Raw genomic sequence first — 20,999 nt, forward strand, 5'->3', positions numbered from 1 at the left:
CAGTTACTTGAGTGGACAAAATAGACACTGAACTTACTTTTGCAGAGTTTATAGTCTAGTTGGATAACCAGCCATTCTGTCAGTGAAGCTCCTTCATCAGGCACTGCTCTCGTCCCTGGGGATAGATATATATAGATCTATATCTGTATCGGTGATCAGGACACCCTTTGTCTTCGACTTACAGCCTGTAAGTAGATAGTCATAAGAATGGGGATGTATTTACAGAGTTGAAAGGGTAATGAAGGAGAAACACAGGCTGCTATAAGAGGGGAGGGTCTAGGGTCTAATTTAGATTGGAAGTCAGGGAAAGGCTTTCTTAAAAGCATATTTTCATGACGAAGAGACAGGATGAGAAGGAGTTAGCTTGATGAGATTAGTGATCAGAGAGGAGGTTCTAGACAGGGAAGAGGAGCTTTGGCACATCTGAAGCAGAAGTGGGAGAAGCAGCAGGGTGTGGCTGGGGCTAGGATGAGATAGAGCATGATAGGAGAATTGCAAGCTACAGCAGTTCTCAACTTGAAAGAAGCTTGGCTATAAAGTGGAAGGCTGGGATGCGGTATAAAGTAGGCAGCATTGTGTTTCGTTTTATAGGTGGGGAATGCAAGTGACTTCTCTTGGTAGGGAAAGACCATAGAGAGAAGGCAGTTACTAGCCCAACAAATATTTGAGTGGCTTATTATGCTAGGCAGTATTCTACACTGTTGGAATATATAAAACAAAAAAAGAACTCTGTCTTCAAGGAGCTTACATTTCAAAGGAGGAGACTGAATATAAACAAAATAAGGTGCTAATTGTATTGTAAAAGGAAAAAAAAAACAGAACCTATTAACAGGAAGATACAAGAGCTGAGGTAGGGCAGGCAGTGGGATGTAGTTTTTTAAGTGATGAGATGGATTTGATGTCACTAGAATGCGAGATAACCAGGGCAGAGGTTTTTTTGTTTTATTCAGTGCTGTATCCCAGAGGCTGGAGAGGTGGCTGGCACACAGTACATGCTCAGTAAATGTTGTATGAATGATGCAGGTTCCCAGGGATGGGAAGTAATGAGTTGTGGGAAAACTCAGTTCACCTGTGTCTCCCTGGTGCTCACACCACTACCATACTCAGAGCATTTCTGACACCAGATGTGTGTGTGGGCGTTCCCCCACCAAGCTGTTCTCTCCAGGACCAGCTAGGTGTCCTACAGTTTAATTCAGTTCTGACACTGTGTACCTGGCGATTACATCAAATATCACAGGTAGGGTTCCGTCTCACAAGACGGCCCCCACCCCACTTCAGATGCCAATGGCAAGTCCAGGTTCTTACCTCTGCTTCTGATAAGGTATAAATCTGAGGTTCCTATGGCCCCCTCCTCCGGTTCGTTTAATTGGCTAGAGCGGCTCACAAAACTCAGGAAAACACTTAGGTTTACTAGTTTATTAAAGGTTATGAAAAAGGATACAGGTGAACAGCCAGATTGGAGATACATAGGGCAAGAGTTAGGAGGTCCCGAGTATAAGAGTCTCTGTCCTTGAGGGGGTGGGGTATATCACCTTTCCTGTACAGATGTGTTTGCCATTCCAGATGCTCTCTGAACCCCATATTGTTGGGGTTTTATGGAGGCTTCCTTATGATTGGTTGTTAAGTGGGTTGGGGCTGAAAGACCCAAGCTTCTAATCATAGCTTGTTTTTTTCTGGTGACTAGCCACTTTTCAGGAGCCCAATGAAGTTGCCTCATGAGAACAAAAGGTGCCCTTATTATTTAGGGATACATAAGGTTTAGGAGCCTGCGTCAGGGATAGGGTGGAATACCAAATATTGAAAGAAAGATAATCTTATCACTTAGGAAAATTGTGAAGGTTTTGGGAGCTCTGTGCCATGCATGGGGCCAGAGACTAATATATCTATTATCTCCTCCTGAGGGACCAAAACAAGATTAGTCATGGATAAAGATCTGTTCTAGGGAGGGTTTGCATATTGTAGGGATACTATTACTGGTATCCCCAATTCAGATTATGGTAATCACCCCTTAACTGTGGTTCGCTTTTTGTAGTATCACTTAACACACAGTCACCTGCAGTCTGGAAGAAGATGATCCTCCTCCTGACATATTGTCAGAAGGTCAGAAGTAGCCAAACACTGTCACAGTGCCTGTGTCATTGACCTCACTTTATGTCCTCATGTAGGCATTTTATCATTTCACGTCATCGCAAGAAGAGGGTTGAATGCAGAACAATGAGATATTTTGAGAGAAAGGCCAAATTTACATTACTTTTATTACATTTTATTGTTATAATTGTTCTATTCTTAAATTATTGTTAATCTCCTAATTTATAAATTTAGCTTTATCGCAGGTATGTATGTATAGGAAGAAACACACCATATATAGAGTTTGGTACTAGCTGTGGTTTCAGGCATCCACTGGGGGTCGTGGAACCTATTCCTTGCAGATGATGGGGGACTACTGTAAATTATATTTGCTTTTAAAGGACTTAACTGTTCAATTATATTTTGAATTCTTGGTTTCATGGCATTAGTTTTGTCCACTGTATGTTTCTCAATTTTATTAATTATAATTTACAGATCTACTTATCCTCTGGGGTATTACGCAATTGAAAGGTGACTGCTTCTAGTAATTTTAAAATCAAATTGGTATTATATATTGATTTATATATTGAAATTCTTTTACCACCTGTCTTGCTGTATTATACTGCCTTAAGATGGTGGTGCTGGTGAGGGGGATGTGCATATGTGGGGTGGTTGCTTTATACCAATTAAACCGTTTAGTTAGAGTTCAACAGTTTAGCAGTAGTTATATATTGAGTTTAAAGTTATACTCCTTGCAGTTATTCTTCTGATCCATTAATTGGACTGACCCTTCAGTGAGTTTTCATGTAGCCTTTGCTGAGTTGAGCCTCATGATGATCTTTTTGTTTGCTTGAAATCATACAGACAGACCATAATTCCTTCTAATTTAGGTGTGCATGAAGATTGCCCTTTATTTGTCAAGTCTTATGCTTTCTGTTTGAGGATTCCAGTGCCATGTGTAACATCATAGCTCAAGAATATAGAACTTCTGACTGATAAGTACAGGGCATTCATTTGTTGAAAAGAATTTAATACAGATGTTTTAAGACCATTCAGTCATAGCTGGAAGCTGGCTTATATATGATGGATTTCATCTGTGAATGAGGAATGGGGAGCGCACTAAATTGCCTACATCCTTTTTGCCATAGGTAGTCTACCCCTCCCATAGAAATCACTTTATTATATTTCTGTCATAAAAGTATACAGACAAGGTGTGTAGTTTTTAAAGCTCCCAACTCTTGATTTCAGCTCAGGTCATGCTCTCAGGGTCATGAGATTGAGCCCTGCAGGCTCTGTGCTCAGCGTGGAGCCTGCTTAAAAATCTCTCCCCATCTCCCTCTCCCCCTCCTTCTGCTTGCACTCTCTTGAAATAAATAAAATATTTTAAAAAGTATACAGATATATATATTTTATTATTAAAAATGGTCATCGGAAGCATGCTAACAAAGGAATGTAGAGATTAAAAATTCAACAAAAATTGAAACCTTTTGTTAAAATAGAACACTGTAGGAGATAACCATTGTCAAAAATTTGATTAATATCTTTCCCTGAGCTTTAAAAATGCATATGTAAATCATGTGTGCATGAGTATGTATATATGCATGTTTACATCTATATGTATGTAAACATATATAGACACTCATAAGGAATCATGCATGCTTCTCACCTGACCATTCTTTTCCCAATGCCGCCATCTACTGTGGTCACTTCCCACACCAATGCCTGGGTGTGGCTATGCATAATTGCAGAGCAGGGAAGTTCTGTACAAATTTTAAATTAATCCCTTATGGATTGTCCCAGCATTTTGTTCATGTAATCAGCAAATTAATATTAATTGATGCACTTAACATTCTTGTTCCCATATTGTTGCACACTTCTCCAGTTATTTCCATACAAGAGAGGCCTACTGGTCCAAGTTGCTCATCTGAGAATGGAAACATTTGTCATGTGCCTTTTAGAAAGGTTGTGCCAATTTGTATCCTCAGTAGCTGAGAGTATCCATTTCCCCAAACCCTAACCAACACTAGGTTTTTAAAATCTTCTCTCGGGTGAAAAATGATATCTCTGTTAATTTGCATTTCTTTGCATATTCCTACAATTTGGCATGTTTTGGCCACGTGGGTTACTTTTCTGACTTGTCTTGATCATTCTTCTGTCCTTTTTTTTTTAGTAGATTCTGCATCTTTGTGTTTCTGATTTCTGTGTGTTTTTCTGTAAACAATTGTGATTATAATTTTCCCTGGCTAGTCACCTGTATTTCATTTTTAATTTTCTTAACTCGTTATATATCCTGTGGCTGTCCTGTGACTCATGCACTCAGACTTTGAATCTTTCTGGCCTGGTTAGCATGCCTGGGACAGGCTCCCTTACTCAGGATTCTCCCTAGATTTTCTTATCTGTTCCATATTTTTATTCTGAAATGTTTAATACAGATTACAGTTTTTATAGATGGGAGGGTGAGATTGAGCTCTAATTTCATCCCCTCCATACATGCTAATTATTGAATCACTCATCCCCCCCCAATACATGCTAATTATTGAATCATTGATTCTTTCACACTGATTTGAAGTATTGCCTGATTACCTTGTGCTAAAATTCTACAAACACATGGTTCTTTAACGTGATACGCTCTCCTTTTATCTCTTTAGTGTGTCTTCATCAGTCCCACATTTTGTGTTCTTTCCTTACACACTCATCCAATTTTTATCACTCTAAGGTATCATGAAAATTATTCTCCTAGTCTTAAAGATCTTTCAAAAAACGGAGTGTGACTTCATTGGCTTCTCTGAGCTGACACCATTTTCTGTAAGCTGAGGTCACAATCCTTTTTTTCTTTTGGCAGCAGGTTTTGTGGGTTGATGAAGAAAATGAATTAAAGCAACTTTTCTTGCCACTGAAAATAGAATTAAAATAATCTCTATGCTTCGTTTCTCTGGCTGTTGCTTTCTACCTTTCCTCCCATCTTGGCACACATCAAAAATAGAAGTATTTCCAGGGTGTGCTGGGTTAGTCGGTGAATTCTCTTGAGGTCAGAGCCCCCTGGGCAAGGATCTGGGTGTCGTAGGCTCCTTGCAGAACTTGAGGGGCTCAGCATTTGTAACCTGCGTGTGATGTGCTGCGTGTCATTAGGGAATAGCTGACCTAGGTTAAGGTAGTCTAGCTTTAAGTAGTTTTCACTGTAAGTCATCATAGCTTCATATGGATTTAACATTCTCAGAACCAGCCTTCTTTTTAAAAAAAATTTAATTTGTGGTAAATATGACATCAATTTTGTCATCTTAGCCATTTTTAAGTATAAAGTTCTTTGACATTAAGTACATTCACATCATTGTATAACTGTCACCACCATCCATCTCTTGAATTCTTTTCCTCTTGCAAAACTGAAACTCTGTTCCCATTAAACACTAACTCCCCTTCTTTCCTCCCTGCCGGTCCCTGGCAGCCTCACTGTTCCTGTGAATTTCGCTGCTCTAAGTTCTTCATATAAGAGGAATCATGCATTATTTGTCTTTTTGTGACTGACTTTTTTCACTTAGTATAATGTTCTCAAGGTTCATCCATGTTGTAGCATGTGTCCAAATGTCCTTCCTTTTTATAGGCTGAATGAGGTTCCATTATGTATACACCACACTTTGTCCATCTGTGCATTGATAGACACCTGCCTTGCTTCCACCTTTGGGTGTTGGGACTCATGTTGCTGTGAACATGGGTGTACAAACCTGAGAGCCAGACTTCTTAGAAGGGTTGTATCCCCCCCTCCCATTTTTTTGTCTCTTATTCAGATATTCCAGTCTGAATGTAGCTTCCAGTATTCTGCTGAAACTTATTTCTTAGGTCATCAGTAACCTCAGAGTTGTTTAATGTAAGGAGCATTTTTCAGGACTTGATTTGGTTTCTCAGATATAGTCAAGTAAATTGACCACGCCTTTCCCCTTGGTTCTGGGATGGTATATGCCCATGGTTTTTCTCCCTACTGCTGGTTGTTCTTTTTGATCTCTCCCCAGCATCTAAAGGTGGAATTTCCTTAGGGAGTGAAACTAGACCGTCTTTCCTGTGTGACTGTTAAATGTGGATATTTCTGGGAATCTGAGGACCTATGCTTCTTGATTTCCATTCTTTCTCGCAATGACCACCCCCCTCCCCCTGCCCAGTTCCACAGTCTCAGCCCATCCAGGGCTTCTCAGTTTTTCTGAACTCAGTGCTCTCAGCTGAGCTCCACACCAGAGCTGCCTACCTGATATCTCTGCTGGAGGGTCTGAAATAGAACTGATTGTCTTCCTCTCTGTCTCTCTTGTCTCAATAAAGGACACCTCCCAGGTGCTCAAGTCAGGCTTGGGGGTCAGTCTAAAATAAACTTCTATAATCAGAATAGGTTTCGATTTACAGAAGAGTTGCAGGAATATTTCAGAGTTTCTGTGTACTCCCCACCCAGTTTCCCCTATTAACATTAAGTTGGTACACTAGTCTCAGCCAGTCAACCAATACTGATGGATTATTATAAACTAAATCCCACCCATTATTCAGATTACCTTGGTTTTCCCCTAAAGTCCTTTTCTGTTCCAGGACCCTACCCAGGATGCCACATTACATTTAGTCATCAGGTCTACTTAGGCCCCTCTGGACTGTGACAGCTTCTCAGACTTGCCTTGTTTTTGTCAACCTTGACAGATCAGGTATTTTGTATGATGTCCTTCTGCTGTTTTTCTCATTACTAGGCCAGGGTTATGGGTTTTGGGAAGGAAGACCCCAGGGGTATGCTGCCATCCTCATCACATCATATCAAAGGTGCCTGCTGTGAACATGACTGCTCACCCATGACCTTCACCTTGATCACCTGACTGAGGTGGTGGTGGGGATCAGGTTTTTCCACTGTAGAGTTACTCTTTTCCCCTTGGAGTCCATTTTGACTCTTCCTTCTTTTACTCTGCATTGACTCCAAACCTGCCAGTTCTGTTTGCAAGTAAACTTTCTTTCTGTCCAGATCACTTTTTACAGCGACCACTGCTGTCTAACCACAATTAACCTGTGCCCAGATTGCTTTGAGGGATCTCGTGGCTGCTGTCCCTGCTTGTACTCTGGTCCCCTCCCAAGCAGTCTTCACCCAGGTTCCAGAGTGGTCTTTCACAAATGTGCTTGGGTTGCAGTACCCCTTTTCTCAGTCCTTTGATAGATTTCCCCTTGTACTTAAGATACTGTTCTGACTTGGTCCATGAGGCCTGTGTGATCATATGTCTGTCACTGTCCAGCCTTTGCCCTAGCCCCAAGCCCCTCCTTCTCCCTGAGTCCCTCTACTCTCAGGTGTGTCCTGCCACATTGCCTTTTACTTGTCACTGCTTGCTCTGCTTAGAAGATGGTCACCACCCACCTTGTGGTCCTTCAGATTGCACCCGTATGGTATTTCTTTAGGGAAAAATTTAAGCCCCCTTGTGAGCCAAGGGGGTCTCCAGGCATGGGTTTCCACAGGGTCTTGCATTCCTCTTTCATTCTGTGCTCAGGGCCCTGTGTGGGAATCTTCACTCCCTGGCTCAGGCCTCTTGCCCTTCACTGTGTGCCCCGGGGACCTCTTGTACTGAGCCTGCCCCAGAGTTTCATGCTCAATAAATATTTATTGAATAAAAGAATTTGTCCTTTATTTAAAATAGTGGGTAGAATTGCAGAATGGAAACCAGTTTATCTTCCTTGTTTTAAGCATGCAACTATGAAAAGACTTATTTGCATATTTTCACACTTAATTCTGCCATTCCACTGCTTTAAATCCTACCTATCCTATGTGTGTCCTCGTAAATGAATTGTGTGTGGTCCTCTGACGGGTATAGCAGTGGATCCAGAAGTGTGTATTCACCTCAAGGACCTGCCTACTCATTCATTGCCTCATCATCCAAACTTGTTGGGAGCCGCAGTGCACAGAGCCTGTGTGACACTTTTGGGGCCTATGGGACACCTTTTTTTTTTTTTTTTTTAAAGATTTATTTATTTATGATAGACGAGAGAGAAGCAGAGACACAGGCAGAGGGAGAAGCAGGCTCCATGCACCGGGAGCCCGACGTGGGATTCGATCCCGGGTCTCCAGGATCGCGCCCTGGGCCAAAGGCAGGCGCCAAACCGCTGCACCACCCAGGGATCCCGACACCTTTTTTTTTTAAAAAAAATATTTATTCATGAGAGAGAGAGAGAGACAGACAGACAGACACAGACACAGGCAGAGGCCGAAGCAGGCTCCATGCAGGGAGCCCGATGTGGGACTCGATCCCGGGACTCCAGGATCACGCCCTGGGCTGAAGGCAGGCGCTAAACTGCCGAGCCACGCAGGGATCCCCTGTGGGACACCTTCTGTTCCCTCTAGCACTAAGTCAGAGTAGCGGGCAAATCTGGACAGAGGTAATTTGAATTCCAGCTCTGCCATTTTTGAGATTTATGTCTTGAACTTAACCTTTGCCCATCTGCAAAAATAGGGATAACATTATCTATCCCTCTTGTAAGTCTTGGAAAGAATGAGATAAGAAAAAGAATATAAGATGATCAGTATCATAATCATTGCAATTACATGGCTAATGTTGATTGCTTTTTAGGTCCTAAGCATTATGCCAAGGAGTTGATATTACTTACTGTCATAAATTCTCACAGCAGCCTATGAAGTAGGGCTGTCATTATCTTCATGTTGTAAATGAAGAGAGTGAGACTCAGATAAAAAATTAAATAATTTGTCCAAGGTCATGGAAGTAGTAAGCGGTAAAACAGTTACTGGAAGCCAGAACCTCATGACCTGATTTCAGAGCCCAGGAAGGACTCCCTGTGTCTTGTGAAGCCACTGACCTTCCAGTGCAGCTTCATTCTTTTGGGTTTTAAAGACTTTTTAGGGATCAATTGACATTTAAAAAATGTGAATAGTATTGGGAGGGAGGACTGCCTGAAGCTTCTATCAGCTGGAATTTGTTCCTTAACTTTATACTTTGGCTGCTTTGACATCTGTGACCCCATGGCAGCAGGAGGCAGGGTGTGTGTGGGGAGATGGGAAGGTGGGGTTAGACCTACCTGGGCACTTTTTTTTTTTTTTTTTTTTACAGTGAAGATTGTGACTCTTGTGGTTAGACTCACCTAGTGGTTTTACCAAAACTACAGTCTTTAATTCCTCTTTTGATATACTAAATTGTAATCTTTTAGTGGCAGGACTTGGGAAACAATTTTTATAAGTGACTTGATTTAAATAGGGGGTTCTTTCTTATTCAGCTTGAAGTTTGAGAATCAGTGAATAAGGAGATGGGAAAGGTAGGAGTCTTAAAGATCCTTACTGTCGTGCAGAAAGCCACAGAACAGTTAAAGCATGGGCATGCGCACTTAGCTTAGAAACAAGTAATGTACAAGTAAAACATACAGTGGAGGAATTTGTTTCCCTTTTGTTTTATTTCTTACAAATTTATATTTAGGGGAATTTGGCATATATTGTATTATTATTTTTCCCTTGTGGGATAGTACCAGAAAGAAATGGGTCTTGGTTACGACAAGTTGACATAATACACATTTCAAATCTGATGGAAAAATGTGAGACTATTTCATGAATTTACATAACATTTGCAAAGCTAGGAGTATGTGTGAAACTGATTTTTGTAGTCTCAGAGAAACTACGTCAGAGTGCCCTGATTTTCAATTTAGAAAATGTGGTTCCAGTGTTGGGGTTCAGTGGCTCAGCAGCAGCGTCTGTCCCGTACTTCCCCATGGCTCTCTACTTTCTCTGTGTGGGGACCACAGCGTGGCCATATGGCTCAAACGGTGCAGGCGAGGGCAAGACCTCTGTCTTGCATCCCCCTTCATTCTGAAGTGGCTTTGTTGAAGTATAATTGACATATAATAAACGGTACATAGACACTCTGTGTGGCCGGCCCCATTCCACAATAACGAGCGTGTCCATCACTCTGAAAAGTTCCTGGGAGCTCTTCCCTGTCCCTTCCTTCCATTCTCTTCATCCTTTTGTGAAATCTTTGAAGCTGTTAGGAAAAGGAAAAATGGTATTGGTGAGGATAAAATCATAGGTAGAAAGGCCTATGATTTAACCTGTATTTTTTAGCTTTTTTCTTTCTAAGGACTAGTGGAAGTAATGTGATGATTGTAGGTGTAGGTTGCTCTGTCATTGATAGAAAGTTTTGAAAAATAGACAAATATCTTAGAACAGACTGTCTTTGAGAAGCTTGGCAGAGTTTTATTTCTAGAAAGGTTGAAGAAATGGTAGAGATGGTGACCGTTGTTAGAAGGGCACAGAGGACCAAATGCTTTTATTTACTTAGTTCTTCAGTAGATGGTATTCCTAACAAATTCTATCATGAAAGTGTAATAGGAATATAATACCCACTTAACTGAAGGATATACTTAGCTCAAGTGTGTTTTATTCTAGTCTGTTTTATTGAATGACATGGTGGTGATTTATTTATATTTATAGGTAAAAAAATTTTTTTTGCCTCACACTGTAATAAACTTTTGTCTGGACATTTCTCTTTTTTCATCTCTGAATACACTTGCTGAGATTAGTTTCTGTTGAGCATCATATTGTTGAGTAACTAGACATTTTGTAAAGAAGTAGGAAGATAGATAGGATTCTACTGTAATGTTTGTTTCTGGCTGTCTCCTAGCTTTTTGATTCTCTGAATTTTCTCAGTTTATTTTTCATTTCTTTTTGGTTCTCCCACGTATTTTGTTTTGTAAGTAATATGCTTGAGGTAAAAATGGCAGCGTTTGTGTCATGATTTAACCTCGTTAGAAATGATGTGTCTGTTTAGTTGAGAAATGAACCAATTCTCTGTGCTTATAAATGCTGGCAGGTCCTTGACAAAAAACAAAAACAAAAACAAATTAACCTAGAATACAAAGTGGGTGTGTTGGAAAACATGTCCTTATAAAAAGTGGTCCAGATGTTGAGAGCTTAATATGGGTGAGGAAGAATGTTCTTCACTGTAACTCTGATGACCTGATGGTTTTATGACAGTGAAGCTTGGTTGTGTATTTCTGTGATGGTCTGCACTATGGCAGCATAGTTCTCCAGTTTAGATGGAGGATAGCATGCATGTTAGTCATGCCCCTAAAGTTTTGAGGGGTTATTAGAATTTTTTGATCATTTTTTTGTTGAATTCAGTCACTAGTCATTATTTTGGAAGAGGATTGTCTTGCAGTAGACGAACCTTCTATACCCCTTGATGTAAAAATGCCATTTATACCAGTGAGGGATTTGTTTTTGGTTGAGGAAGCCCCCCTAGTCTTTGCATGCATTGGTATGTGTAAATTCAGTGCATTCTTAGTCAACCAGTGCTTGGCCTGGGGGAGAGAAGGGGGGCTCCTGGAGGAGACTTGAAGATGGTCATTTGGCTTCTGAGCCACTCTGTCTGGGGCCCAGGAAGAGCGCTAGGAAAATCTTTTGTATACATCAAGTTTCAGCTTGGGCCAGTCCTTTGGAAAAAATAAAAAAGCTATGCAGCCCCCATAGCTTCTAGAATTCAGAGCCAACCTGTCGCTTCAACAAATTTCAGGTTAAGTAGACAACTACCAGATTGTTTCTGTGGGAAAATATATGTATGTTGCAAATGTCTGCCCCAGTGAAGGGGCTCTGGGTGACAATGTGTGGTTGTTGAAGTTGAATTCAGGTGTTCCCCAGGTGTGCCATGTCCTTGAGCCCTCTTTAGGCATTAAATTATATTTCAGGACCCCTGAATATTAGGTATGTACTATTTCCTGGTGGCCTTTAACACTTTTCCTCCACCCCAGTTAGCAAAATTATTTGTAGATTTTCTTGAATCATGTAAAGTGTTCTTTATTGGTACAGATTTATTCAGAGTCACCTGTTTGTCATAACTTGAAAGTATTTAATTGGAGAGTTCTGTTTGTGTGTGTTTATTACTTAGATTGTAGTCATTTCCATGGAATTATCAATGGGAATTTGGTTGGTTGTAGTGAGAGCAGTTCCTTATTACTTGGGCTTCTATGATGTTGGAATGGTTTGGAGTCTCTGCAACTTTCGGCAGGGTTTAAACTGGTACAGCATTTGGGCTAGCATATTTTTGTGAGTTGGTGAATTTTAGAAGGGATTTGGAAGACTTTCGAAAAGCCTCTATAAGTACTCATTGTTTTAAGAATAAATTATTTAATAAGTACATGTATTTTGGTAACGAAGGGATCCACGTAGATCCTTGATCTGAGTTGATATGGTTTTTCTTACTTTAATAGGAAATCTTTTAGTAAAACAACCTAACGTTATACTGCTGGCTCCTTACCTCCTCCTGCAAACCACCTGGAGTGCTGTGGGCATGAGCACTGCAAGAAGAACATGCACCTTTTTTTGATGGGCTATCGATTCCTGTAGTGTTCCCAATTGCTTGCATGCCTCTCAGCCACAAATACATATGTGACAGGCTTTACGTGAGATGAGCATTCCAGAGAAATGAAATGCTAGTTTACTTTTCAGTAGCTATGGAACTTAAAAAAAGAAATCACGTTTTCAGAATCCTGGCCTTAAGGCACTAACATACTTGTATCTAGTGCATGAAGCTCTGCAAGTTATTTTTAACAAAACCTAATCGGGAGAACAGAAATCTGATTTTATAGAGTTTGTTTATTTATTGATTGCTCTAAGCCATCAGAAAGAATATGCTGTTCCTTCTAATAAAATCCTTTTGGGCAGTTGTCTATATTTTAATATATAAGTATTTTTGGAATTTGATTTTAACAAGGTAAACTCTGATGTTGGGTACTGTGGGATGGAACGCAGCTAGGGTCCTGGAAGAAGGATGATACTTAAACCAGGTCCTTTTCTGCTCCCCTTGGTGCCAACTATGTTCCCATTTACCCTCTCACCTTTGAGCCATCATTTGTGCTGCTGGTTAGAGCCTGCTGTCCAGTAAGTGCTGTGGACTGTAGATCCTGAAATGAGGGAATTCAGCCTGCTTCAGTTTGGTTTTAGAGAGCAGACTAAAGATTACTGTATCATGATCCTGTTCACTTCCTTTAGTAGTAAAAGGAATATGGAAATTATTTGCTGTGACTGTTAATTGTTATACTTGTTGCAAAGTTAAGTGTGGTTTGTCGTGATGTAGATGGTAGCTTTGTGTTGCCAAACAAAACCTTAGTTCTTTTGGTCCTTTTTAAAGCAAACTATTCTAATTTGTTAATGAGGAAGAAGAGTAAATAATAACAAGAAATTGAAGCCTAACCTGTCAGATACTTTTCATTGTCAGATATTCCTCTTGTCAAGCTTCTCTTAATTTGGTGTAATTCCAGTAGAACTAGCAAGTTATTTTGCTTCAAATGTCTTTTTTTCCCTGTGCAGTGAGAGTTGAATGTGAAACTAGATCTTAATAGATAGAATTACACAGTTTATTTTATCATGTATCACTTTATTGCTGTCTTCTAGAACATTGTTATACTAAATGTTCCAATAATGGAAATTTTATGCAGCTACTTCAAATGAAACAAATTTGCAAAACCTCAATTTTGGAACTCATTCCTTGAGGAGAAGAAAAAAACTCACCACAGTATGACCAAATTAGATTTCTGATATATTGGCAACTTACCAAACACTGTCATTTCCAGAAACCAGGGTATGGGTCCAGTGGAAATGTCAGTACTTCTCAGTCACTTAGAATTTGAGATATTTTGGGTTTCAATATGATTGTGTGGTTAAATTTTTACAAAAATTTTGTTGGTAACAGGTAATTGAAATTTGGTTTTGTGCCTAAATAAAAATGCCTCTACACAGAATCAGGAATGACTTGTGTTCAATTACAGGGGAGTCTTCTTTTCAAGAACTTGATTTTAAATTCTCGGAGATATTAGTTTTACTTACTAGAGCTCCTTTGTTTTGCAGAGATCATGATGCAGCCGTCCTTTTGGATTTCTTTTTAATAATGTGTGACCCTTCACCTTTGATCCCCTGACCTGCATTACCTTGGTAACCATTTCATTTTTTAATTTAATTTCATTTTTTAATTTTGGTGTACAAGCTGTAACATTTCATCTCTCAAAGTGTAACACGCTGATTTCCTCAAATAGAAATACCCCTTTGAGCGATAAATTTGCAAAATGCTGTCTCCATTTTCTGTATTAAAATTCATTTCAGTTTTTAAAATAAAGTGTAATCTGTGTTTTCATCCTTTTAAAATTTAAGTTTAGTGAGTGCATTTCCCCATACAGTAGATCTCCTTTTCTATTCATGTTTTGTAATAGCTAGACTAATTTGCTGATCACACATAACTCACATGCACAGCAGCCAGCCACCACCACCTCCTTCCACACACACCCCCTCCCCATCAGCACGCACCCCTTCCTATACAGATTACCTCCTCTTTCTTTCAGAAATAGTGGCAACTTGAGTTTAGCAGTCTTAGCTGCCACATTCTACAACCTCAGATTACATTTTATATTCTCACGTATTATTAGACAGAAGGTTGAGCCTCTAATTCCATGTATGGACTAGAAGATAAGAAAATTATCTTTTTCCCAGAATGTACCTTTTTCTTCCTTTAATATTTATTTCTTTATTTGAGGCATAACTTAAAAAAAAAAGCAACATTTTTAACATGGTCAGAAATGTGCTTTTGTCTCTGCTGAAGCCTGGGTAGTCAGCTGCATTGGTCTGTATACCTGATTGCTTTATGACATATGCTGTTTTGTGACTGTTGTTCAGACATTTTTAACTGTATTCTGCTTTTCAGAAAATTCTTTTTCAAAATCAAAACAAACCAAAGTCTAAAAACAAAAATCAAACTTGAGTTGAGCCGCTCAGATATTCCTAAGAAATCATGTTCCTTAAAAGAAAATCATGTGAAATTTCTTAGTGTGGCCTGCTGAAGTGCAGATTATTTTTTAAGTGTCTCATTATTTTATTCTCTAACATTTAATGCTGATGCTTTAATTGCACACAGCTGAAGCTGCTAAATGAGCACTGAAATGGATTTAAGTCCTCTCTGAGCTTTGTTGATACCTATAAAAGTTTATGTCATTCATTAGAACCACAAATTAAAATTAGGTGTAGTGAGCTGTTCGTTGGAGATTGGAACTCTCATGAACACTTCTTCAGGCGTACTAGCTTGTTTTTGTCTGTTATATTTACATACCTGGAAAACTGTCTTTGACCTTGGCTATCTTTTCACAGAATCTCAAAATACCAAGAGCTGAGAAATACAAATCCTATTACAAAGACAGAAAGTATATGGAATGAATGTCTCAATAGCTGTGAGCAACTTATTTGTTGCCTTGCATTTAAGGTGTTGTGTGTGTGTGTGTTTTTTTAATGAGAATGTTTTCAGAGTTGTGTAGGAATGTTTTTCAGATTCCACCCATTATTTGTTCCTCTGATGTGTTATCCTTCCTCCATTGAAGGAGTAGTGTACAGCTTGAGTTTATTGCACAGGATGTGCTCTGCTCCTCTTGCTGAAACAGCCTGTAGCCACCTAATCCCTGAGGGGAGTGGGCTCGTGGTCCCCAGAGAGTCACAAGCTCCCTGTTGACAGAATCAGGGCCTCTTGACATCTTGCCTGTAGGCTCCCATGTGTCCTAGAGATAGTCAGCTACTTTATTCCTAAGTCCAGTAGGAGCTGAAGAGACAAATAGATGCACAAGAGAAATGTTTTTATTGTGATGTTTTATTTGCAATTAGGTCAGTTAGGTTTCTTTAAAGTTTTTTGCTTAGCAAATTTTAAAATAACTTAATTTTTCTAAGAGAGCTAGCATTCGGACATACTTATTACTTACTTTTCAATAAGCATTGCTTATTCGGTTAGTATTTAGGGATTCTAGTAAGTTGTAAGCCACCTGGATATAGTTTTTGTACGCATGATTCAGAGAAAACTAATCTGGGAGTCAGAAAAACCTGCTTTTGACTAGCAGGGTATCTGGATGTGCCATTTATATCTTTTGAGGGAGTTCTACAAAACTAAAGAACTGGAATAGAAAGACTTCAGAGGACTTCCATGTTGATGTTATTAAAAACTGTGAAATCAGTTGTTCAGTTTAACAGTATAGGAGTTTGTAAAACATCTCATGGATCCTACTTCAGTTTTATCCCATGTGAAATGTAGATATTGTTATGTCTCCTTGCTTTTTGGGGTTGTTGGCAGGATAAATGAGACACAGTATGCTGGACACACTGGGAACCCAGAAGGAGGGTACTTTTGAAATTAAACTTTGTCCTGTGGCTTTGCTGTTGGCAGCTGTGACTATCATGCTGAGAGGTGGTTGTAGTGAAGTCTATGGTGAATGGCCAGGTTGCCTGGGGTCAAGTGCCACCTCTCACCTTGGCCCCTTGCAAGTGGTTTGACCTCTCTGGGTCTCAGTTTCTTCCTCTTTAAAATGGAGCTGATAAGAACAGCCCCCTGCTCAGAGGGTCATGGTGCATCTTTAGGGGTAGGTGTCTGCACAGTACTTAGAGCAAGGGGCTGCATGCAGGGAGGCAGTGTCTGTGGCATCCTGGCCAGATCTGGCACGCTGGGAGAGACCCAGGCAGGGTGGAGTTTCAGTGACACAGAATTCTGAGGGAGATACAAATGTCACAGGACATGAAGCTTCAGAGAGCTTCCCTGTTAGTCTCCTGATGTTGTCTGGGAGAGCCAGGTGTGCTTGTGGGGAGAGGGTCTGGGATGCTCAGTTATTGGGCACCTCTGAACATATTCAGGTTCAGGTGTGTGAAGGCAAATCTGGGCTTCTAACCTTTTAGGAAGAAAAGGTAGATGAGTAAGAGCACTTAACCCATTCATGTTAGTGGTTTTGACTGTGGAGATGCAAGAAAAGAAATCCATGGGAGAGGCACCCTGTCTTTCACAGTTTTGGCTCCCAAGGAGGCAGAAAACTGAATGAGGTTTCTGTGCTTCCTCCGAAGTTGAAGAAGTGGAAGGAAGTCACCACTGCAGAGGGCAGGTCACATATTTTTCCAGGTGCTTTCCATACATTTTAATTATCTAAATTTATCTATGAGGTGAGTAGTGTGTCCACCCTATTTTGCGCCTGAAAACACTGATGATCAGGTGGTTAAATCAGCCCTCATAGGGCAATACTCCTAGAAAATAATGGAACTGAGACTTAAATGTAGGTACTGTCCCTCTGGCACCTGTCCCCTTATTTTTACCGGCAAATGTGGCTATACTCCTGACAGAAAATAGTTTTGCCATTTGGTTGCAGGAGACTCAGCCATGTGCATTACTGTCTCTTAGCTCTTAGTAACCCCGACTTAGTAAAGCCTCCAGTGACCTGCCACCACCATTGCCAGGAAGGCTCCAGCATACATGTGACGCTTTACAGGGGCTCCCTAACAGGGCTTTCTCCCTCTTGGCTGCACATCCAGGATCACTTGTACAGGTTTAAAGTATGGAGCCCTGGCCGTGTCCCGGGGTCTGATCTGGCCATTCTAGCAGAATCGGTAGATTCAGAAATACAAGAAATTTATGTTATGAACAGAAAAAAAAATGTTAAATAATTGGACCTCTGCTTCTAGAACATGGGCCAGTGCTATTCTATAGTTAGCTACATTGTGAGTTAAATGGGCCTTTGTGGGCCAATTTAGTAATTCAGCCACCTGTAATCAGCACCTCTTCTGTGGGAAAAGTCCCAGCTGTCCACTCCGTAGACCATAGTCTTCTAAGAAGTGGGCATCTGACCCTCTCCACAACTGGATTTGAAGTTAGTCACAGAGCTGAATACAGTTAGGGGGCTCCAATGCCACCTTCTATCACTTCTCTTTTCTTCTTCCATCTCGTTTGCTTTATTTTCCCCTCCTTTCCTCTAGCTCCCAACTCATCCTGCTCCTGTCCTTCCTCTTTTTCTTTGTCTCTGTCCTGGGGCAGATCCCTCTGGATGTGTCTGTCCTTGGACCTTAAAGCACTTGGAAGCCTCCAGGGGGCCTAACATGAAGTAGGTGTTCACATCAACATTTCTTAATTTGCCTTCCTATCGATCTTTTAGAAGTGTTAGTCTGAACATTGTCAGCCTTTGTTGGCGATTCACTGGGTAGGACAGAGTGTGGGGCAGTAGGATGGACTTGATCGTTCTTGAAGCCCTTGGTATCAAGCTTTCCGTGTGTTTGCTGCATGGTGTTTAGAGCTAGACTATGAGGCTGTGTGGGTTGGACTTCTTACTTTGCTCCTGAGAAGGGAAGGCCCTTCCTCGGCGTCCCCCGCCCCCTCACACACACACTTAGTGAGGGTAGCAGAACAGGAACTGTGACACCCGAGCCTGTGTGCCACTCTTCTTCTGCCTTGAGAGACGGTGGCTGAGCAGTCTGTGCCCCTCACGTGAACAGACTCAGCGGGGCCTAGTGCTTTGGGGGCCACCCTGGAGCCTCCTCCCGGCCCCCATCTGGCCACTATGGGAGCCCTCTGATGGAGGTTCGCCTTTCTTTGGGCATCTCTGGCTCTGGGAAACGCGCTCCGAGGATGAGAAGCTGTTCTGGCCATTCCTCATTGACACTCAGCTCTTGCCAGAGAGGGAGTTGGAGGAGGAGAGGCGGCAGCCATGTGGCTGCATGGTCAGGAGAGCACGGGAAACCTTTCCTGTTTGTTCTTGTTGATGCTTCTTGTTTCCCTGGGAAACTGTGGCCGTGGTTACTGTGGACTATATGACATGCTCCCAAATCCTAGGATTTAGACCAGACTTTCCACTTTGCGCACATGTCTTCACCTGGGTTTGCAGATACACTGCCTGATGACAAATAGCACATGGGCCTACCTCAGAACTTTGGTTATTCTGGTTTGATTGTCCAGTCCCCCCGCCCCCCATGCCGGTCCTTTTGAGTATTTTTACCCCTCTTCGCCCTTCATTTTTCCAAGGAGAAAGCTGAGTGTTTTACTTCTCATATGTACAGTGGCAGGAGGACTGATAGGGAGGGTTGAAACCCTGGGCTGGGCTGTTGCCTTGACTTGGTTTTGCCGGCTCCTGTACAAGTTACAGCGTCTGGCACAGGAGCTTGCACATAGTAGACGCTCAGCAAACACTCACTCTTTCCATTCTCATTAGCACAGGTAATTAAGAATAGGAGCTGATAGACTGCACGTATCTGTGCAGAGATATATCTGTAATTAAAGTTTTAATTAAAGAAACACCAGACCAGGCAGATGGTTCTTATGCCTGCATCCTGTAAACCAAACAGCCATGGCTTTTCAGTCTTGCAAACAAGCAAAGCGGAGACTGGCATCTCTCAGGGATGGCACCAGAGGGGAGGGGTACTCGTATTAACTAGCCTAATCTAATTTTGTTAGTATTGTATGTGATGCCACATCCAGGGATAATCACTGTAGTTTGAAATGGAAACACGATACATCAAAGTTATGTCCCAACCAAAGCTTTGAAACCTCAGTCAAGGGCATTACCACAGCCCAGCTGGTATATCACAAGGCATGTGGTTTTGTGCTAGATCACAAAAGCTGACAAAGTGTTATTTAGGATCATCAGCTAAATACAGTTTTAAATTAGAGTGCTATCATCCCAATTTTTTCGAGTTTTTGCCACCATATAGCAGTGTAGTATTGAGATAGGGGATATGTGTCTGCTTTGCTTGTACAGGTTCCTCTGTGCTGCTTATGTCACAGTGACCTTAATGACCAACCGAGTGCAGAATTAAAAAAAAAAAAAACAAAACAACCACAGGGGATAACAAAAAGATACCTATCTCAGGTCTTACCCCTTAGAAGAACCTCCACCCAAGGAGCTCCATGAACGTGTTTAGGTCATGCCACTGTTAGCAGGAGGCCAAGGCAGTGCAGAGAAGAGGCTATGGAAGGTCCACGCCAGTTCACCTGGACCTCTTGAGATGCATCCACTCCTTAGCCTCCAGTTTCTTACCCTTCCTTGTAATCATTTGCTCATCCTTGCTCATGACTTTCTGCAATTACTGCACTGCCGGTGGGTAGATCTGTAGCTCAGTTACATGCCAGTTGATGTAGCTATGTTTTTACCACCTATGTCTCACTCATTTGTTTTCTGTTTGTTAGAACCAGCATTGAAGATGTTCATTTTCTATTTCACAGTGAAACATCTTAGTTTAGAGGGTTAAGAAAGTAGTTTCTGCTTTGCTTAATTATAGGAGACCTTTTCCCTGTTTCTTTTATTTTTATTTTATTTTATTTTATTTTTATTCTATTTTATTTTATTTATTTTATCTTATTTTATTGTTATTATTTTTTTGTAATACGCCACAATTTTTATTGCGATGTGGCCTTATCCCTGTTTCTTTTAAAGGAAACAGGGCTCTCAACAGAAAAAGCCTGTGTCACACCAGGATGTATATAGGTGTCTTCACATTAAAGACCGTGTCTCTCTCTCTCTCTCACACACACACACACACACACACAAGACCGTGTCACAAAGTTGTAGAACTCAGAAGTACTTTAACTCCTCATAATACTGTCTGTAAATCAGAACTCCATCATCTTAGCAGACATGCCAAATCTACAAACTTGTGATGCGCTGTGAGTGACGCATCCATGTGATGAGGAGACAGAAATGTTTTCACTGTCTTTTTGCTTGGGGAAGACTTCTGTTATTTGGGGAGATCCTCTTTGGTTTTAGAAGAAGCCAGTTAAATAAATGCAAGCTAATTTGAATAAGTGGTCTTGGATGTGTATGTCCAGGAAATATTGTCAGACCTTAGAGACAAAGTGCTCCTAAGTAGTGAGTCGCCATTTTATGTGCAGAATTTGAACTTGACCAGCTACGAAGTCTGTTTCTTCTCTCGTTTGGTTGGAGACCTTAGCATGTAACCCTCCTGTGTGTAGCACAGTGTTCGGTTGTAGGAGGTTTCCTAGGAGGTGATGTGTTGCTGCTCAGAGGATGACAGAAGCTCCTCCTTTCAGGGTAGCAAATGTTTCTCCACAGGGAGAAGGAAACATCAGCAAAGAAACCCACCTGGAATAGGAGGTTTTTAATTTCTTATTCTGTGGTGGGCATGAAGAGAGCTTTTTGCTCTCCCC

The 20,999-nt window shown here is 41.0% G+C and overlaps 1 protein-coding gene across 45 annotated transcripts in view; it reads left to right on the forward strand.

Annotated features, from left to right (window-relative positions):
• The window catches only part of CAMTA1 (calmodulin binding transcription activator 1), an 845,853-nt gene that overhangs the window by 64,558 nt on the left and 760,296 nt on the right, over positions 1-20,999 (forward strand). The window contains exon 4 of one of the 45 annotated variants that reach the window (XM_072731186.1): positions 13,910-17,477. The exons of 43 other annotated variants lie outside the window; for them this stretch is intronic. In XM_072731186.1, coding sequence (XP_072587287.1) covers positions 13,910-13,918 — 9 coding nt within the window. In that variant the 3' untranslated portion in view covers positions 13,919-17,477. Of the gene's footprint in view, positions 1-13,909; positions 17,478-20,999 lie in introns of those variants that run through there. One more of the 45 variants, XM_072731167.1, reaches the window with a different exon arrangement.

The sequence above is a fragment of the Vulpes vulpes genome, chromosome 12, assembly GCF_048418805.1.
Source record: "Vulpes vulpes isolate BD-2025 chromosome 12, VulVul3, whole genome shotgun sequence".
In the NCBI taxonomy this organism is placed as follows: domain Eukaryota; kingdom Metazoa; phylum Chordata; class Mammalia; order Carnivora; family Canidae; genus Vulpes; species Vulpes vulpes.